The 16,515-nt window shown below is 47.3% G+C and overlaps 1 protein-coding gene across 1 annotated transcript in view; it reads left to right on the top strand.

Annotated features, from left to right (window-relative positions):
• Nucleotides 1-14,735, top strand: part of LOC129388049 (uncharacterized) — a 74,011-nt gene extending 59,276 nt beyond the window's left edge. Inside the window, exon 3 of the mRNA XM_055078040.1 lies at nucleotides 14,562-14,735. Within this exon, the coding sequence (XP_054934015.1) occupies nucleotides 14,562-14,735 (174 nt within the window). The remainder of the gene's footprint in view (nucleotides 1-14,561) is intronic.
• Nucleotides 14,736-16,515: the final 1,780 nt, after the last annotated feature.

The following is a 16,515-nucleotide window of genomic DNA, read 5'->3' as shown; positions in this document are numbered from 1 at the left end:
AGTGCCACAGAACATGCTGAGAGTTTGGATAGTCCCACATATGACGTGCGGCCTGGAAAGCACTGATATTGTATAGGCTTAGGGGAGCTGTAGACCTTGCTTCTGCTCGGGCCCAAAGTTGAATAAAGCCGGACGGAGCAAGTGTCACTATAACCCCCGTATTCCCAAACCATTCTCGAATGGAAGTTTGTTCCTCCATTCCACCGAGCTGGGCACACCGCCGCCTATGGAGTGAAGAAGACGCTATGATCGTCAAGAATTGCCGTGGCGTGTCAACGAAGCGCACTAACTATCTTCTTCCGTAGGGTGGCGCTGCCAACCACTTTCTTTATTGGAGGTGGAGTGTTTGTTCGGATGGACGTTCTAGAATACGGGGGTCAGAGTTGAGGCAAGTTTGCTTCAAATCTCTGGCGCTTCCTTCGGCTTGACTCAACTTTAAAGCCGACATTAGGCAAAGCCTACTGTAGTGCAACGTATGCTCAATAGGTGTGTGTGTTTTGCGAATTGTCTAGAGACGCATTTATTTCAACTTGGGAAGCTTTCACATGTCAATATGAGTTTATTTTATTTGCAGCCGTCACGGACATCTGTCTTTGTGCTGCCATTCCTCCGATCCTTTTTAAATGTCATGACAACCGGCCAGCGTCACGTCTGCAGCAACTCCATCTAGCATATAGTTTGGCCAACTGAAATACACCAGTTGTCCCACACAACTTGAGCCAAACTTTAAACAAAATATGCAAATGTCAAGTGTTGCTTGCCAGGATCATGGTAATGCTGTTTGCCGTCGCTTGGAGATACTCGGTTTATGTTTTTTTTTTTGCCTTCCACCTAATTACACAATTATTTTTAATTAGTTAACTTATCAATATTATAATTTGATTGAACATGTAAATAACAAAATTGCAGAGCAACATGAAAGACTCCCTATCCATCTTTCTGTCGTTCAACACGTGTTACACAAAATTGTTTTCCCAGGCATGAAAGAAGCCCGCGGATACACGAAAAATTGCCGCGCGACTCGCCGCTTGCGGCACTTTACTTGTGTTCGCGAGCTTCGTTTGGCTCCTGTTACGTTGGACAAGCGGTATATCTAGCGTCTAAGGCAACTGAGAAGCGCGAAGAGGAATGACATTCGAGTTTATCGAAACGCACGTCGCAGATATAAGTTCGTTTCAACATACGAAAAAAAGAAGTTTACAAAAGCGCACGTACACTATAAAATAAAGCACTGCCAAACACTGCCTAGACGTGAATAATCTGAAGGTTTCGTTCATTTTTGATGAATTCGCGACGCTTTATGAGCAGAGTGGAAGCATACGAGCCACAATGCACGAACAGCGCTAGGGTCGCACCCCAAACCCTGGTGAAATGTAGATGCTCATATTAGCGCGCTATACTTTCGGCAAATGTGTAACGAAAACACAAGCGACGCAACTACACGGCATCTAGAGCTATGCGGGCCATTAGCAAATCGTTAGTCGCGACTCTTCACACGAGAGTCAGAAATGGCCTCAGCAGGCATTGACTGCCTTTTCTGAACAAGCACTATAGAACAGTGTTGTACCACAATGCCGTCTCTCCTGCAGAAATAAAAAGGAAGAAATACCTACCAAGAGAAATACGAGGTCACCATACATAATTACGAGACAAATATTATTTTACTGAACACTCAACGTACGTACCGTACACGAACATGTACAGACAGCTTACAAAAAGGTGCTGGAAGGAACGCGTATATACAGACATGCTCGCTGTATTCACTAAACGAGGGTTATAACAATGCGTACAAATTGCTTTTTTTTTATTGGCAGTTTCACAGAAGAGCTCGAGCGATACGCTTTCAGAACATGCTGCGGCTGTCAATGCTACAGGCGAAACTGCGATTCTTTTTTCTTTTTTTTTCGCACGATAGCGGTTGCAGGACCTAAATGCTAATATGCGCTTGCTCTCCACACCGTTCTCACGTCTAATTCTACTCGTCAGCCAAAAGCTGTTCGTAACCGAGACAACTTGCAGTGAAACCTGAACAATAACTCCGGCTACATTTTTTTTTTTGTTGTTGTTGTTGTTAACGGATATATCTAACCAATATGGCAAGACATTGCAAATAAGAAATACAATGGCGCTCAACTGTACCGACGGACGTGCCTTTTAAATGGCAGTTTCAACGTAGCCGCGTTCTCATTGCTCTCCGTAATACTTCTTCCGACGTTTCTATTTACGCGCATATGTCCTCTGCGCCGCGTTACTTAAATTCTGCGGTATCCGTCTCCCTCTAAAGATCTGGGGCCGAATTCACAAAGCTTTTCGTTCGTAAGGGCTGTTTTTCATTGGCTGATAGCCTCCGCTAATAATATGTCCCGCATGCGTCACTATTGGCTGGCACGAACGCTTTTAACGTAAGAACGCTTTGTAAATACGGGCCCAATAGAGAGTTTTAGTTTAGGGGACGCAAGCGGCTTGCGTACGCAAGAGCTAGGGGCCACGCTACTGCGCATGCTCAGACCCCTACGTCTGGCTCTGCGCATGCGCAGTACCGTCGCCCCTAGTTCCTGCGTACGCAAGCCGCTTGCGTCCCCTAAACTAAAGCTCTCTAATGTCCGTATCGTTCTACCGCGGTAGAACGCGGTACAATGCACGCGGTACATCGTTCTACAGGGTGCACAAATTGGAATAAAAAGTTTATATTTCCCCCCCCCCCTTGCTATATATGTTGTTGCATCCTTTCAATAAATGGTATGTATTAGTCAGACGTGTTCTTGCTTCCTTTCCTTCTGTGGGCCCTACGTGTAACTTTATGTGGTTCTAACCAGTCAGCCAAATCGCCTCATGGTTGATGACCGCTTCAGCTTTGGCTATTAGGAAAAGAAAGAGTAAACGGTTAGGTAGGAATCGACGTAAGAAACAAGCATATATATATATATATATATATATATATATATATATATCATTTCTGTACTTTGTTTTGAGAGAAATAAATATCTATCTATCTATCTATCTATCTATCTATCTATCTATCTATCTATCTATCTATCTATCTATCTATCTATCTATCTATCTATCTATCTATCTATCTATCTATCTATCTATCTATCTATCTATCTGTCTATCTATCTATCTATATATGGTTTATTTACCGCCAAACTGGATCTCGGCATCGTTTGCGAAAAGCTCGATCTTCTTTTTTTGTGTGTGTGTGCGTGGAATTGCGATTAGCATCGCACGCCACGGCCGGTATATCGGGCGCTGATCGATTCGTTTATTACGCATGCTCGTCGATGATTCTGCAGGACTTTTCGTATATGTTCCCGACACGACCCCACGGTCCCCACATTACTGCTTGACGCGAGAGCGGGATTAACGATGTGCAAGAGCCGGCTGCCGAACAGTATTAACGATTAGGTATACACGTGCTGCGTCTACAGCGACGACTTTTATATGCAGCGCCAATGGATGGCTGGAACACTCGTTGGCTTCCGGACGGGTCGACCGGTGACCCCACGGGCGTCCATCGTTCAAGCGCGATATAAAACGTCGTGGCCAGCGATGGCTGTCGGAGCATCCGCGTAGCGGGAACCACAGCGCCATCGTACATCGCGCGCAACAGGTGTAGCGGTATTGCACGATACCGGCTTTTGGTACGGAAGCGTGAAATTCGAGTGCGAATCGCGGTCGGAGTCCTTGCAAGCGTCCCCTTGTGGATGTATGAGTTCGTGACCCTTTCCAGAGGTAGACATACGAACCATGTTTAAGAGCCTCGGGACACGGTATTAGTAAGGAATATGTGGGCCGTCGTGTCTCGCACGTTAGGCGAAGTTGCTGCTAGTAGGAACTTCGGCTTGCAAGGCACATAGGCGCCCAAATACTTGTTTCTTGCGTCGGGTAGAGCTGCAGCACGGTGCGCGCACGTCGGTTTGGTTCTTGTTCTGTTTACTTTCTTGCTTTCTTTATTTATTAACGGCTGTTACGGTATACTATACATAAGGAGTGTCCTTCATTTGGCCAATTAAAGTAAGCTAAGACGCTTATCGTCCTGTCTTGAAAACTTATTTATTTATTGATGCGTGCATTGAAAACCGCAGTTGCATTATAGTAATCCGCTCTAACAACAAACTTTACGATGACATCCGCTTCTCGGTATATTGTATGCGAATCATTTCTCGAAGCCGCGCCTTCATCGTATCGCACCGCTTCCTAGCAGAACCGTGATTTTAGTTTAACCGTCGTTATCCAATAGCTCTATGAAGGTTCTGCGGTGAATTCTGCTTCCGCTATGGCTATGACTTCTCCGAGTTCGTCCCCTTATCCCAGATCGGATTCGCCGCATTTACGTATTAAACGGGCGCGCGTTCGATTCAGGAGATGCAAAAGCGCCACCCCAGTACAGGCTGGGTATACCTCGCTCCTATAGCAGTACTGTACAGTGAGTACGTATGCCTACTGGTTGTGGGATATAGATGACCTCTTCCATTATCTGCAACAAACCGGCCTCTCGTACGCTTACCCTCCCCACCACCCCCTGTCTCCACCTTATTCTTTCGCAGCACCCTCCCTGTTGAACTTGCCCCCAGTTACCCCTCCCCCTTCATTCTCTTATGCGGCAGATCACCTGCCGCGGCGACGACGTTTTTTCCCAAGCTTCCGTTGTGCCGCTGGCCGTAGAAAACGCAACCCTAAAGGAGAAGGAGGAAGAGAGAGAGAGCTAACCTAGACGCGTTGCGCTTGCGCGGCAATGTCCACCGTGGGAAGCCAGCAACAGTGTTTGGGCCGTCCAGCCTACATCCGCGGTGGCGAAGGCGGTGGCTACTAAATTGCGTCGTGTACGTAGATAAGAGCAACGCCGCAGGGAGGCTACTGCGCGACCTCTGCACCCCTCGCCCACCTTTCGCCCCAAACTCTCTCGCGGCCTCTCTTCTTCTTCGGTTGCGCTTTTTCTCCTAACCTTCACGACACCCGGCGACAAGGGCTTGGGTAACCCGCAGTCGCCTAACCTCCCAGACGACTACAGTCGCGGCCGTCCACTTTCCCAGCGCAGTGTTTCTTCCTGTTAAAACGCCAGTGGTTGCAGAATCGGGCGGTTTAAGGGGACGCTTTCGGATGCGCCGTTGGGCAACTCGCAGTTTTAAGACGACTCGCTGCCGGCAAGCGTCCGGCTGCTTTGTCCAACAAATAACAGTGTCGCTTTCCCGTTCTGCGGAGCCTACGCTTACGTAAGCTTTGAACATATACTGCAAGGAATTCGTCCCAGGTTGGTTCGGGCATAGTTGCATAATCTGAGAAGCCTCTCCGGGCGCCCGACAATCGTCCCTGCTGGCCGCCCCTGCTTCGCGTCGTCCTTGTTACCTCTGCGGAGCTCGTAAACAGCCGGCAAATCGAAGAAGACCCTTTCGTGCGTCGTCCAGTGTTTCGTGCCTGCCGCGTACGCGTGCAGTCAGCTGTGCACACTTCGTGCTCGTTCGAAACCCGCCCTCGCGCGCGCGCGCCCGAGTGGTCAAGGACAACGCCGAACAAGACGGATATACTCCCCGCTCGTGTGTCTGTGTGTGTGTTTTGTTTTGTTTTGTTTTTCCGAGCACTGCCGGCACCGGCCGCACGACCGCACCGCTCCGACTGGCTTTCTCCCTCTGCGAGTGAGTGAGGTGTTTTGCGCGCAGTCGGTGTTTGTCGGGCTTCCCCGGCGAGCGTTGGACTGTACAACTCGCGGCGGGCGCTCAGGAAGGCGCTGTAGGCAGCCGGGCAAGTCACGAAGAGAAGAAACGAAAAAAAAGGACGGGGGGGGGAGGGGAAGCCGGCCTGGTTTACGGAAGTGTCCACTTCCTGCAGTCAGCGCCGCCGTCGTCACCTTGTGCTTGGCCCTTCGGCTCTTACTGCTGCTGCTGCATACCTCTCGTTGTGATCCAGCTACTACCGAGGGTCTGCATCATCGAGCACCGGCAGCCAAGACAAGCCGTGCGCTTAGAAAGAGTCGTCGTCTGCTCCTAACAGACGACATTGCTGCAGTGACCGGTGCCGCCGTCCACATGGGCCGTTCTTACCTTGCGCTGCAGCGGCTACGGCTTGTGACGGTGTCTACGACATCGAACAGTAGTCAGTAAGGAGCCTTCTGTAAAAAATCGTCATCTGCTCTTGACAAACGACACTGGTATACTACTGTGCTTCGACTGAGTCGGCGTGTGTTTTGCGGTGTTCGCTGGCATCTTGTAACACCGGTACCTATATCGTCTGGAGCTCTTGAGGACTGCGACAGTGTGTGTCCACATCTGACGTCGCAAAGAGACTTGAGTGCCGGGCGTGTTTGCAAAAGTGAATAGTTCGCTCGGCGGTCGTCGAAGAATTATCGTGCAATGAGTCTTCAACGTTGTGGAAGCATCCTAACCCTTCGTCTCCTACGCATAGATCGGCCGTGGTCCCAGTGCATCCATATAGTCACTCCTTTTAATTTGCGTCGCCGCGTCGGTGGAATGTTGTCCTTCATGCGGTACGACTGAGAGCTGTACCTTGCTCTTGACTTCTTTCTTTATTTTTTCTTCTTTTTGTCACGATAGCTTTGTTGTGGTCTGCCAGGACGACACGCCAACTACTTGCAACTTTTCGCATTGTTGCGGGAGAGGGTGTGTGTGCGGGGTGATCCGGCCAATGAGAAAACGCGTGCAAGCTCCGTGAATAGACCTAAGCGATATGAAGCGAAGCCAAGCACTTGTCTATCTGCTCTCCGGCATGTGATCACTGCGTTTTGTGCGATGAATGAAAGCGGATACGAGCGGCCGAAGATGGAAGTTTTATGGATACGATAGCAGCTTCTGGTGAGATTCATTTGTCCTTCTCCTCAATTGAAATTCGTTGTTTATGGAAGACTTACCTAGCAAAGCAGAAATACAGCCGTTGTTGAATGTCATTGCTGAAACGCACAAGGAAGGAACACGTTTTTGTTCGCGGTTTCGATCGTTTCTGAGGCGGAATGTGCATAAGAGTGCTGTCGCCTACGTGACAATATTTTTGTCGTTCGTTACGTGAGTGGTCGAGCTCTCTGTGGTGAAGATCAAACGAATAGTACTTATTACAATAATACAACTTCGGCACTTATGCCTGCTTTGTGGAAAATAAACGGTCGATAATAATACCTAGCACACATATTTGTGAGTGAAAGACTTGTTATAAACGGCCTTCATTGCAAATTTAAGCGTCCCCGAGTGCCTGAATATTCATGCGGTGTCCCCTCCGAAAAACTGACTACAGCACACGTCATACCGTCTATGATTAGGGAACCTTCGTGCTTGTGTGAAGGCTCGCGACCGTATTATCAACATGTCTATGTGCACTTAAGGCCTGAGGCCTTTCCCAGCTATCTCCACTCACCTGGGTCTTGAACCACGAGGGGGCAAAAATGTGCGAGTTTATTTCCTCAGTGTAACGTCAGCTCCGGGCCGACTTAATTTCTTTTGTTCGAATCTATGGGAAACGCAGAAATCTTTTCACTGGACATCTGTTGAATTGATTTTACTGAAACTTTTTTCACTTGATAAAAAAAAAGCTCTGCATACTGTAAGAAGCAGAACTGAGATAAAGGACTTCAAATGTTTTGCTTAAAATTGCCGAAATTTACTAAATAATAAAAAAAAGAAGAACGAAAGTTTGCACCTTCGTAACCCGGCACCCAAAACAGATGTCACAATGCTGTAAACTGTGACTGTTAGATCGTCCAAAGCAGATGAATAGGGTTAGTTGACAGCTTATATACGTTAACTAATTAATCTTTTTTGGCGAGGATTTTGTAAAACTCTTATTTCAAAAATATCGATTTAGAACAGAGCGTTCTTTAATACGCCAAGCTTGTTCGCTGTAGGCGATCCCATAGAAACAGTTGGCCAAGATATGACATCGTTTTTTTTTTCATGCTAAGTTGCTGTATTGTGAACTTTATGCTTTAGTTATTTCTCAGATAAAAAAAAATAAATTATGGGGTTTTACGTGCCAAAACCACTCTCTTATTATGAGGCACGCCGTAGTGGAGGGCTCCGGAAATTTCGACCACCTGTGGTTCTTTAACGTGCACCTAAATCTAAGTACACGGGTGTTTTCGCATTTCGCCCCCATCGAAATGCGGCCGCCGTGGCCATTATTTCTCAGATCTGCCAACTTTCAGCAATATTGTCGGAAATTAGGCACCTCAAATTAAATTTGAAAAAAAAAAAAAACAGTCTGCTGCATTTCAACGAAATGGTTGACCATTTCTTTGGAATTCTGTATAGCTTATGAAATTTGGCGCAGCGGGTTCCATTCTCGTGTATTATTAAAACTTCCGAGCTTAAAACTGCCTCTGCTAGAAATTTCACCATTACATACAGTTGAGCCAACAAAGACTTGCATATGTTGAGTGTCTACGTATTTCGTCTACGCATATGTAGCTACGATGACCAGATGCTCGTCTAGCGAAAAGCGTATATTGGATGTGTATACAAGTTCTCACTGTTTGAAAGCGTGTTTGGGGGCTCCCTTACATGCTGCTCCTTCAACCACAATAAACACATTTATGTGTAGATGTAATGTAAGATGACATATTCAGTGCCTCACGGGTGAGCGAACATGCGTGTTTGTAAGTTGGATAACAACGCCGCTTGCCGTGCTCGCCCGTGCATGTGTGAATTTACTTTAAAGTTTCGCTACATTACGTTAGCTGTAATGTTTTGTTTTGGTGCTGCGCGAGTTAGACCGAGGGCGCGGGATCAGAATCCCAGCCGAATATTTCACTTGGGGCGAAATGCAAAAACGCCACGGTACCGGGCATTTTGCGTGCACGTTAAGGAACCCGGGTGCTTGAAGTTTAATCCGGAGTCCACCACTACGGACGTGCTTCACACGTATACATATAGTGGCTTTTGGCACGTAAAATTCCAGGATTTTATCTTTTATTTTTCCCTATTCTAAAAGAAATAACTCTTGCCTCTAAACTCATTTCCTAATTGAAACGCCACACATACCAATAGATGATAGAAGAAAAAATGAAGTTTAAGAAACTGTGTTTTCGTTATCAAACTATGGACATAAACGCGCCATCTCGAATCGCGGTCATCCATTTAACTGCGATATTCCCAGATAACGGATACGGAGCACGAATTATACAGAACGCGACGGAAAGTACAAGCGACGACAAATCTCTCGAACTTTCTCCCTCTCTAACCTATGCAGCGTATACACGTAGCTTGCGGACTGCGTGTGAGATATATCATCGGTATAATGTGCGGGGGAAAATGCACGAACATCCATCTCGCGCGCTCCGTCGTTAAGCGTTTTCGCTGGCACAATTTTCTCTTTCCCTCTATTTTTTTTTTTTTTTTTTTTTTTTGCTGTCTTGGCGATTTAGGACGAAATTACAGTTGTTTGGAAAGACGAGCGCACAAGGAGGAACTGAAAAGGCAGTGATTGAACGATGTACAGGTCACGTGACGACTGGAACGTGGATCCTGGGACAATTCAAGCGCGAACGTGCGCCGTGCAATAGTTCCGTTTGCGGATTGCACACAAAAGCGAAATTCACTTTGTCTAACCAAAAAGAAAGAAAGAGAGAGAGAGAAAGAGCAGGCTATCACGCTTGTGGAGGTTCAAATCAGCCGCACTGATATGATGCCGCTACCGGCACCTCGCGCGTCATCTCCCTCGGGATCTGGTTTGTGGCACTGCTGCTTTGCAACTTCCATTCGGTTTTCGTTTGCTCACGGGAGTACATTTGCGATCAGGTGACAGAAAAACACAGCGAGGTAGGCAAGAGGGCTTGTACTTCATGTGAAGCACAGGTGGCAGGAATGATTGTGTTCAGTTGCCGGTCGGTGCCTTGCGAAGGAGTTGTGCGAGCTCCGAGCCGGTTTGGAGCCAATCTGTAAGTGCCACTCTCGACTCCGTACTCGACGCGAGTGCGTGTTTCCCCTCCGATGTATCTTCACTGTGGTAACCGTGTTGGCCAGAGTAGGAGTGCACACGGACGGACATTCGAAAATTTCTAATGCGAGTCGAAGGTTCGGTTCGAGAATCCTCAATTCGAACGTTGTGGATTTGCGTTTCTGTTCGAATATTAGCGATAACGTTTAGTGCCGTCCGCAGGAAGAACGACCGCGGTGCAAGTGGTGACCGTTCTGTGAACGACTCGGTTGCGAGGATCGAGATCTGCGGTTCCGATTCGTTTGAGGGAATCGCACGGAGCATATGGATTTTTTTGCCCGGATAACTGGCAGTCAATCATTGCCTTGATTTGTGCGAAGAAAAGTTTGCGATTTGGCCCTTACGTCATCACATGAGTCTTACCTTTAAATTGGTGTGTGGTTCCGTAGCACTGCGTATAGCGCCGTCGACGAACACAGTACGGCACGTGCATCTGATGACGCGCAATTCCTATATGTTCCATTACTGCCGTTGTCGTTGCGCACAATATAGGATCGCATTTCGGTTTCTTCTCATTCGTAAGCTGCTCCTCAGTTGACTGTACGTGCAATTGTGATCAGCATTAGGAGAGAGAGAGAGATAGAGAGAGAGAGAGCAAAGGGAGGAAAGGCAGGGAGGTCAACTAGCCGAGCATCCGGTTTGCTGCGCTACACATGGGGCAAGGGAAAGGGGGAATAGAGAAAATTATGGGGTTTTACGTGTCAAAACCACTTTCTGATTATGAGGCACGCCGTAGTGGAGGACTCCGGAAATTTCGACCACCTGGGGATCTTTAACGTGCACCTAAATCTAAGTACACGGGTGTTTTCGCATTTCGCCCCCATCGAAATGCGGCCGCCACGGCCGGGATTTGATCCCGCGACCTCGTGCTCAGCAGCCCAACACCATAGCCACTGAGCAACCACGGCGGGTGGGAATAGACAGAAAACATGTAATATTGTATCATGAAACGTAAGTATGCCCACCCTCCGCCCCTATTTATTACCATGCGGCCTCCGCAAGAGTTGATACTACATTCTGATTTCAAATAGAAAATATTCTGTATTCCGTTCAATGTTCAGAGAGCCTTATTTCTTTATCTGAATTTTCGTTTTCGATTCCGTTCTGAGATTTCTCATTTGCCAATGCTCCTATATCAAAGTTATGATAAGTTGAAACTGTGTCTCTGTTGTGCTTTTGCTTTCATGGCATTTCATTCACTTTGCGGGATCCACTTTGAGGATCCCCGAAAAGACTGGTTCGACGTATTCCGCGTCTCCGCGCTTGGAGTTATCGATTCATACACGCTCGCACCGGAATCTGGCAGTAACCAGCTTTCTGGTAACACACAACACTGTGCTCGTAGAAACGTCCGCACCGGAAATCGGTGCTTCGTTTAACCGCTGATTAAATGCTACTGCGAAACAAAAAGATCACCGCAACTTTTATATATTACAACGATTTTCTTTTTTTTAAGTGCTAACTGTACACGGTTTTATCACTTGGTCGACCGCTGAGCCGCCGAGGCGAATCTGGCTCTCTGCACACAGCGGGCTCGAAACATCGCCGGAATCATCTTAGGGACCCTGGACTGAGGATTCCTCTCACACTGCTCTCGCCATTCAAATATTATTAATAAAGAAGTTTTACTCTCTCTCTCTGCACACAGCGGCCGCGTGAAGACGAAGTCCCGTTTAGTGCTTCGCAAACGAGAGACCTCGGGATTCTTTATCATTATTACTTTTGTTTACAATCGCTCGCTGCGCGCTGTTGCCTACGCCCGTAGCGGGAAGCATAAAAGACCGAATGAGCCGTCGTGGACGCCTAGCTTGCGGAGATAACGTGTGCGTGTGTGAAAACGTCGCGGGTCTGGCTCGTCGTCTTCCGCACGTGAGTTTGACTGTTCGCCTGATAGCGTGTCGGGCCTACGGAAGACGCGTATGCAATACGGATTTCACTGTGGTGCCGTCAGTGCCTCGATCACTTCTGATAGCGTTTCTTGGGGCACTCGAGCAGCACAAGCGCCTGAAAGAGAGAGAGAAAGGAGGGAAAGGCGGGGAGGATAACCAGAGGCAAGTTCCCGGTTTTCTACCCTGCACTAGGGTGGGGAACATAGGGGTTGTAAAGACGAAAAAGAGAGAGGAGAAAGAAAGGAACAAGAAAAAAAAAGAGAGAAAGTAAAAAAAAAGAAGTGAAAACAGTTAACAGAAGTTAACCTCTTTGACTGCTTTCCGAAAACAGGCAATGAGCTTTTCTTGTATCGTGTATATAAGCCAGTTAGGGTTTCTTCCTTTGTTTTTCTTTTTTTTTTTGTCAAGTGAACATGTTTGTGGTTATTTTTAATTCGATTGATTTGATTGTAGATTGTACTTTTCATATGTATATTGTTGTATTGCATTGTTGTAGTCTTCCTGTAAGAAATTGTTTGTACCTCGTCATTTCATTATGTCGAAGCTGTGCCTGCATGAATGCAGGGTGTCTAGGGCCTAGTCAGGTGAGCACGTGCGTCACATTTAGCCCTCTTCACCTGGACAATTGTATGTTGTCTAAATTTTAATAAAGTCAAAGTCAAAGAGGCGTTCCAGCCACAGGCATTCATACAGGCCGGTCGATCTCAAGAAGCACAGTAGTGCTTCCACGGCCTTCTGATGAAACCTTCGTGTCGATCTAGAGCAGAGTCGATGCTAATTCTGTAGAGTGTCTCCTATAGTCTAACTGCAACGAAATTTTGGACGGTGTATAAAAAACATAGTTTCAGAAAGTTTAAGCACCCTGCAAAATAATTTAAACTCAGGAAAGCGACTCAGGGAGTAAAACGGTCTATAACTCACATAATTAAAGCCTTTATTGGTGCGAGCATGCGAGTTATAAACCTATGTACACCCTTACTCACTTTTAAAGGTGTAAATTATTTCGCAGTGTATAAAGTGGCCTCAGAATCTTACGTCTGAAATATGAGTGGATGCATTAAGAAAAGCACTCAGAAGTATGCAGTTTTCATTCCAAACTGAAACTGGTCGTCGGAAGTGAGGCACGACCAAAAACGCGCAGTTTCTCTCAGCACGGCGTCCGAGATTAGGCGCCACCCGTAGCCCCTAGGTGCCCGCGGTGCAATGAGAAATCTCGGAGGCAACGTGCTGGGACTTGCGCCATATTTGTCAGGCATTAGGCGCAAGCGATGTCTTAGACAATTAGACAATTACCAGCCCTGCAGCCCTACCAGATTTGCTTCGGCAATATACCGGGTGTTCAAAATTAAGCTTTATGGTTTCCTTAAAGTTAGGCACTGGGAGGCACGCGAAGACCACCTGTGCAAATAAGTTATGGGGGCCAAGGGAGGCACAAAGTGAGATCATAATTATCGTTGTCGGCAGCCCAATCAACAAAAATGGAATAATTAAATAATTATTGAGTGCAGGAAGTGTGTATCTTTGTACTCAAAAGTTAGAGGCAGTCATGTTTCTGCACCGTCCCACTTCGAAGAATTCTTCTAGCATGTCTGTGCTCCGAGATATCCCACTCCAAACTTTAATTGTCGTTCGCACGATTACGCATGCAAGAGAGTGAGGATCGGCGCAAAGCTCCTCCCTGATGTGACCTGGCTGTTGCGTGCGGTGTTTAATCTGACAGCGGGGCGGAGGCATTGGCAAAGATGATAACTGTCCCCCTTCCCCTCCTGGCTGGCGAAATCAAGATATGACAGCGCGGTGCACCGTGCAGTTGTTGCTCTTGATTTAAGTAAAACTTCCAGTACTTGGAAATCAGCAGTCACTTTATTAGCGTTGCCCAGGGAAGGACCATGCCCGCTCGTCTAGTCACCATTGCGCACGCGCACTGCCCTCCGGCTTCTCCGCTCGCCCCATTATCTCGGCACTGCAGCTGCCGCCATCGCTAGAGGCTGCGCGGTCGCGTGTTACGACAGTGGTTCCGGGTTCTTCGATTGTTTATTTCGCCAGGCGAGAAGGGAAGGGGGACAGTTATAATCTTTGCCAATGCCACCGCCCCGTTGTCAGACTAAACGATGCACGCAACAGCCGCGTCACATCATGGAGGTACTTTGCGCCGATCCTAACTCTCTTGCATGCGTAATCGTGCGAACGACAATTAATATTTGCAGTCGGATATCTCGGAGCACAGACACGGTGGAAAAATTCTTCCAACTGATATTGGGCAGAAACACCGACTGCCTCCAACCTTTCAATACAAACACACCCACTTCCTGCAGCCAACAAAAAGTTAATTATTCAGTTTTAGTTAACTGGGCTGCTAACAGCGATAATTATAATCTCACTTTGGGCCCCCCTGGCCACATAACTTATTTGCACAGGCGGCCTTCGCGTGCCTCCCAGTGCCTAATTTTAAGAAAAGCATAAAACTTAATTTTGAGCACCCTGCATGCTGTTCATTAATGACTAATTTTGCCAAAGTGAAATTTGTGCTGCAGTTGGCCTTTGAGCAGTCAAGCCAACGTCATGTAATTATTGTCACGGCATCTTGATGCATTCTCGCGTGTTTGTTGATAAGAGTGTGTGTCTGTTTTTCGTGAAAACGCAAGACAACACTGATCCAATTGAAAGCGCAGTAGCCGAAACAGCGTAACACGTTTGCGAACACGCCCGTTTAAGTCCCTCGTGTCGACACTGCAGTGCCTGGCAGTCCTCATCGGCCACGTGTCCAACCCGGAACAGCACGTGACCCAAAGCAAGGCCAACACAGGCTCCGGGAAGCGGGGCTCACCCCAGAAAGGACAGGCAAGTGCACTTCTCGTAATAAAGGTTCCTTGGACAGACTATGCCGTGTCTATAGACGTTCCCACGTGAAGTCGATACATTGTCCATGAACATTCTGCGCGCCATCGCATTGCACTTTTTGTTGGCTGTCGTCTATATACTTTTCGCTCACGGCCGACTGGAGAGTCTAGTGACCGTAGCAGGCACAGTTAAGTACACTGGTTTACGACGTGTATGCATAAATGTTATGCATAGTTAGGACGACGAGCCCGTAATCTGCCCCTTCGGTGTAAACAAAAAAATCATGAAGAATCGCAGGACTAACTTAATTTGTTTAGGTTTACCCTAAACGCAGCCATATGGCGACAGCCCCTAGGGTAAGAAGGTGGAGACCGGTGCAGGAAGCGTTGTAGGCGATATAATGGCTAATTAGGCCTAATATGTCGAGCATACTGTCTATAGCAAAAGTAAACAGGTCGCTGCGCTCGTGGTGAGACACAATATAAGGTCACGTGTCGTCGCTGCAGTCATCGCGGCACTGGCCAGATGGAAGAGACATGGAGACGCTTACGATTCTACACAGTTCTTCACACGAAACGTCAATCGGCCACAGCGAGCGTAGATATGGGAATAGGCGTGAGGTCCCACCGACCAAAAATTGATCGGTCGCATATTGCTTTAAGTACTAGAAAACTTTTCAGAAACACAACTTACAGAAATCGCGACTTCCATCATTTTAGAACAGCAACTTTACAATCCTGTGTAGCACCACGGCGAAAGCAAATAATAAAATTAGCTAAAGTGGCCCGAAGACTTCCAAGCAACATAATTAGCACGTTCTTGTGGGGCACAGCTTGGACTATAACCGGACTATGGACTAACACGTGCATGCGTGCGCGCGCGCACGCGTATGTGTGTGTGTGTGTGTTGTGTGTGTGTCTGTGTGTGTGTGTGTGCGTGTGCGTGTGCGTGTACGTGTGCGTGTGTGCGTGCGTGCGAGTGGGCCTTCATAAATTGTCCCTCCTGTTTCCTCAAAAACAACGTTCGCCCTCAACAACATGTGCTGCCCGACCACCGAACACGTGTTCCGCTACCGCACATCAACTGCACGCATGACGAGAATTAAACTCGACAGACGCGGGTTTATCCTGATTGAGCAGTAACGGACAAGCAATAAAGTGTCCATCCCATTTTCAGAGCGCGGAAGCACAGCTGCCCTGGAAACAGCGCTCGTTTGTCGAAACCTGAGCTTCTGCATTTCGTATTTTTGTAGCCCACCTTTATCTGGGATTTCTCGTTTCTCTTTAGTTCGCTATTTACTCCTGCCAACTGCTTCAGATGGACTGACTTCGACAAAGTTTAACGTAACAAGGACTAGTCAAAACCACTTGGAGCTAGGATCAACAAAACATGAACAGAAGTGCAACTGGCAAACAGTCAACTCCAGCAAATAATAATCAAAACAGCTGTTGCATGAGTTTTGCAGATCAATGGCGTGTGCACTCAAAATCCTATTTCCATTTGGAGGAGTGATCTGCGTGATACCTCTTAAAGGGTTTCGGTGCGCTTAGACGTTAAGTGGAGGCGACGGCCTCCGGGCTCCCCAGTGCAATCATGTTCTTTGACCACAGGATAAGCGCGAATATCCTCACGCATAGACAAATGAATTAGACCGAGTAATTCTTAAACCTCTACAGATTATGGTACTCTTTAGTCTTTGTTGCAGAGTACATCATTATACCCCGAACTTGATCGTTGTCTATATAGCTAATTGCTGCATAGATCTGTGGGCACACTCACATGCGACAACAATATAACGCAATGTTTCGTGAAAGCGACCCTTCGTGGAATTGCAACGACTGATGGCAAG

Source organism: Dermacentor andersoni, chromosome 3, assembly GCF_023375885.2.
Source record: "Dermacentor andersoni chromosome 3, qqDerAnde1_hic_scaffold, whole genome shotgun sequence".
NCBI lineage: Eukaryota > Metazoa > Arthropoda > Arachnida > Ixodida > Ixodidae > Dermacentor > Dermacentor andersoni.
Note: the sequence above shows the minus strand (reverse complement) of the source record. Positions and strands in the feature narration are given on the sequence as shown.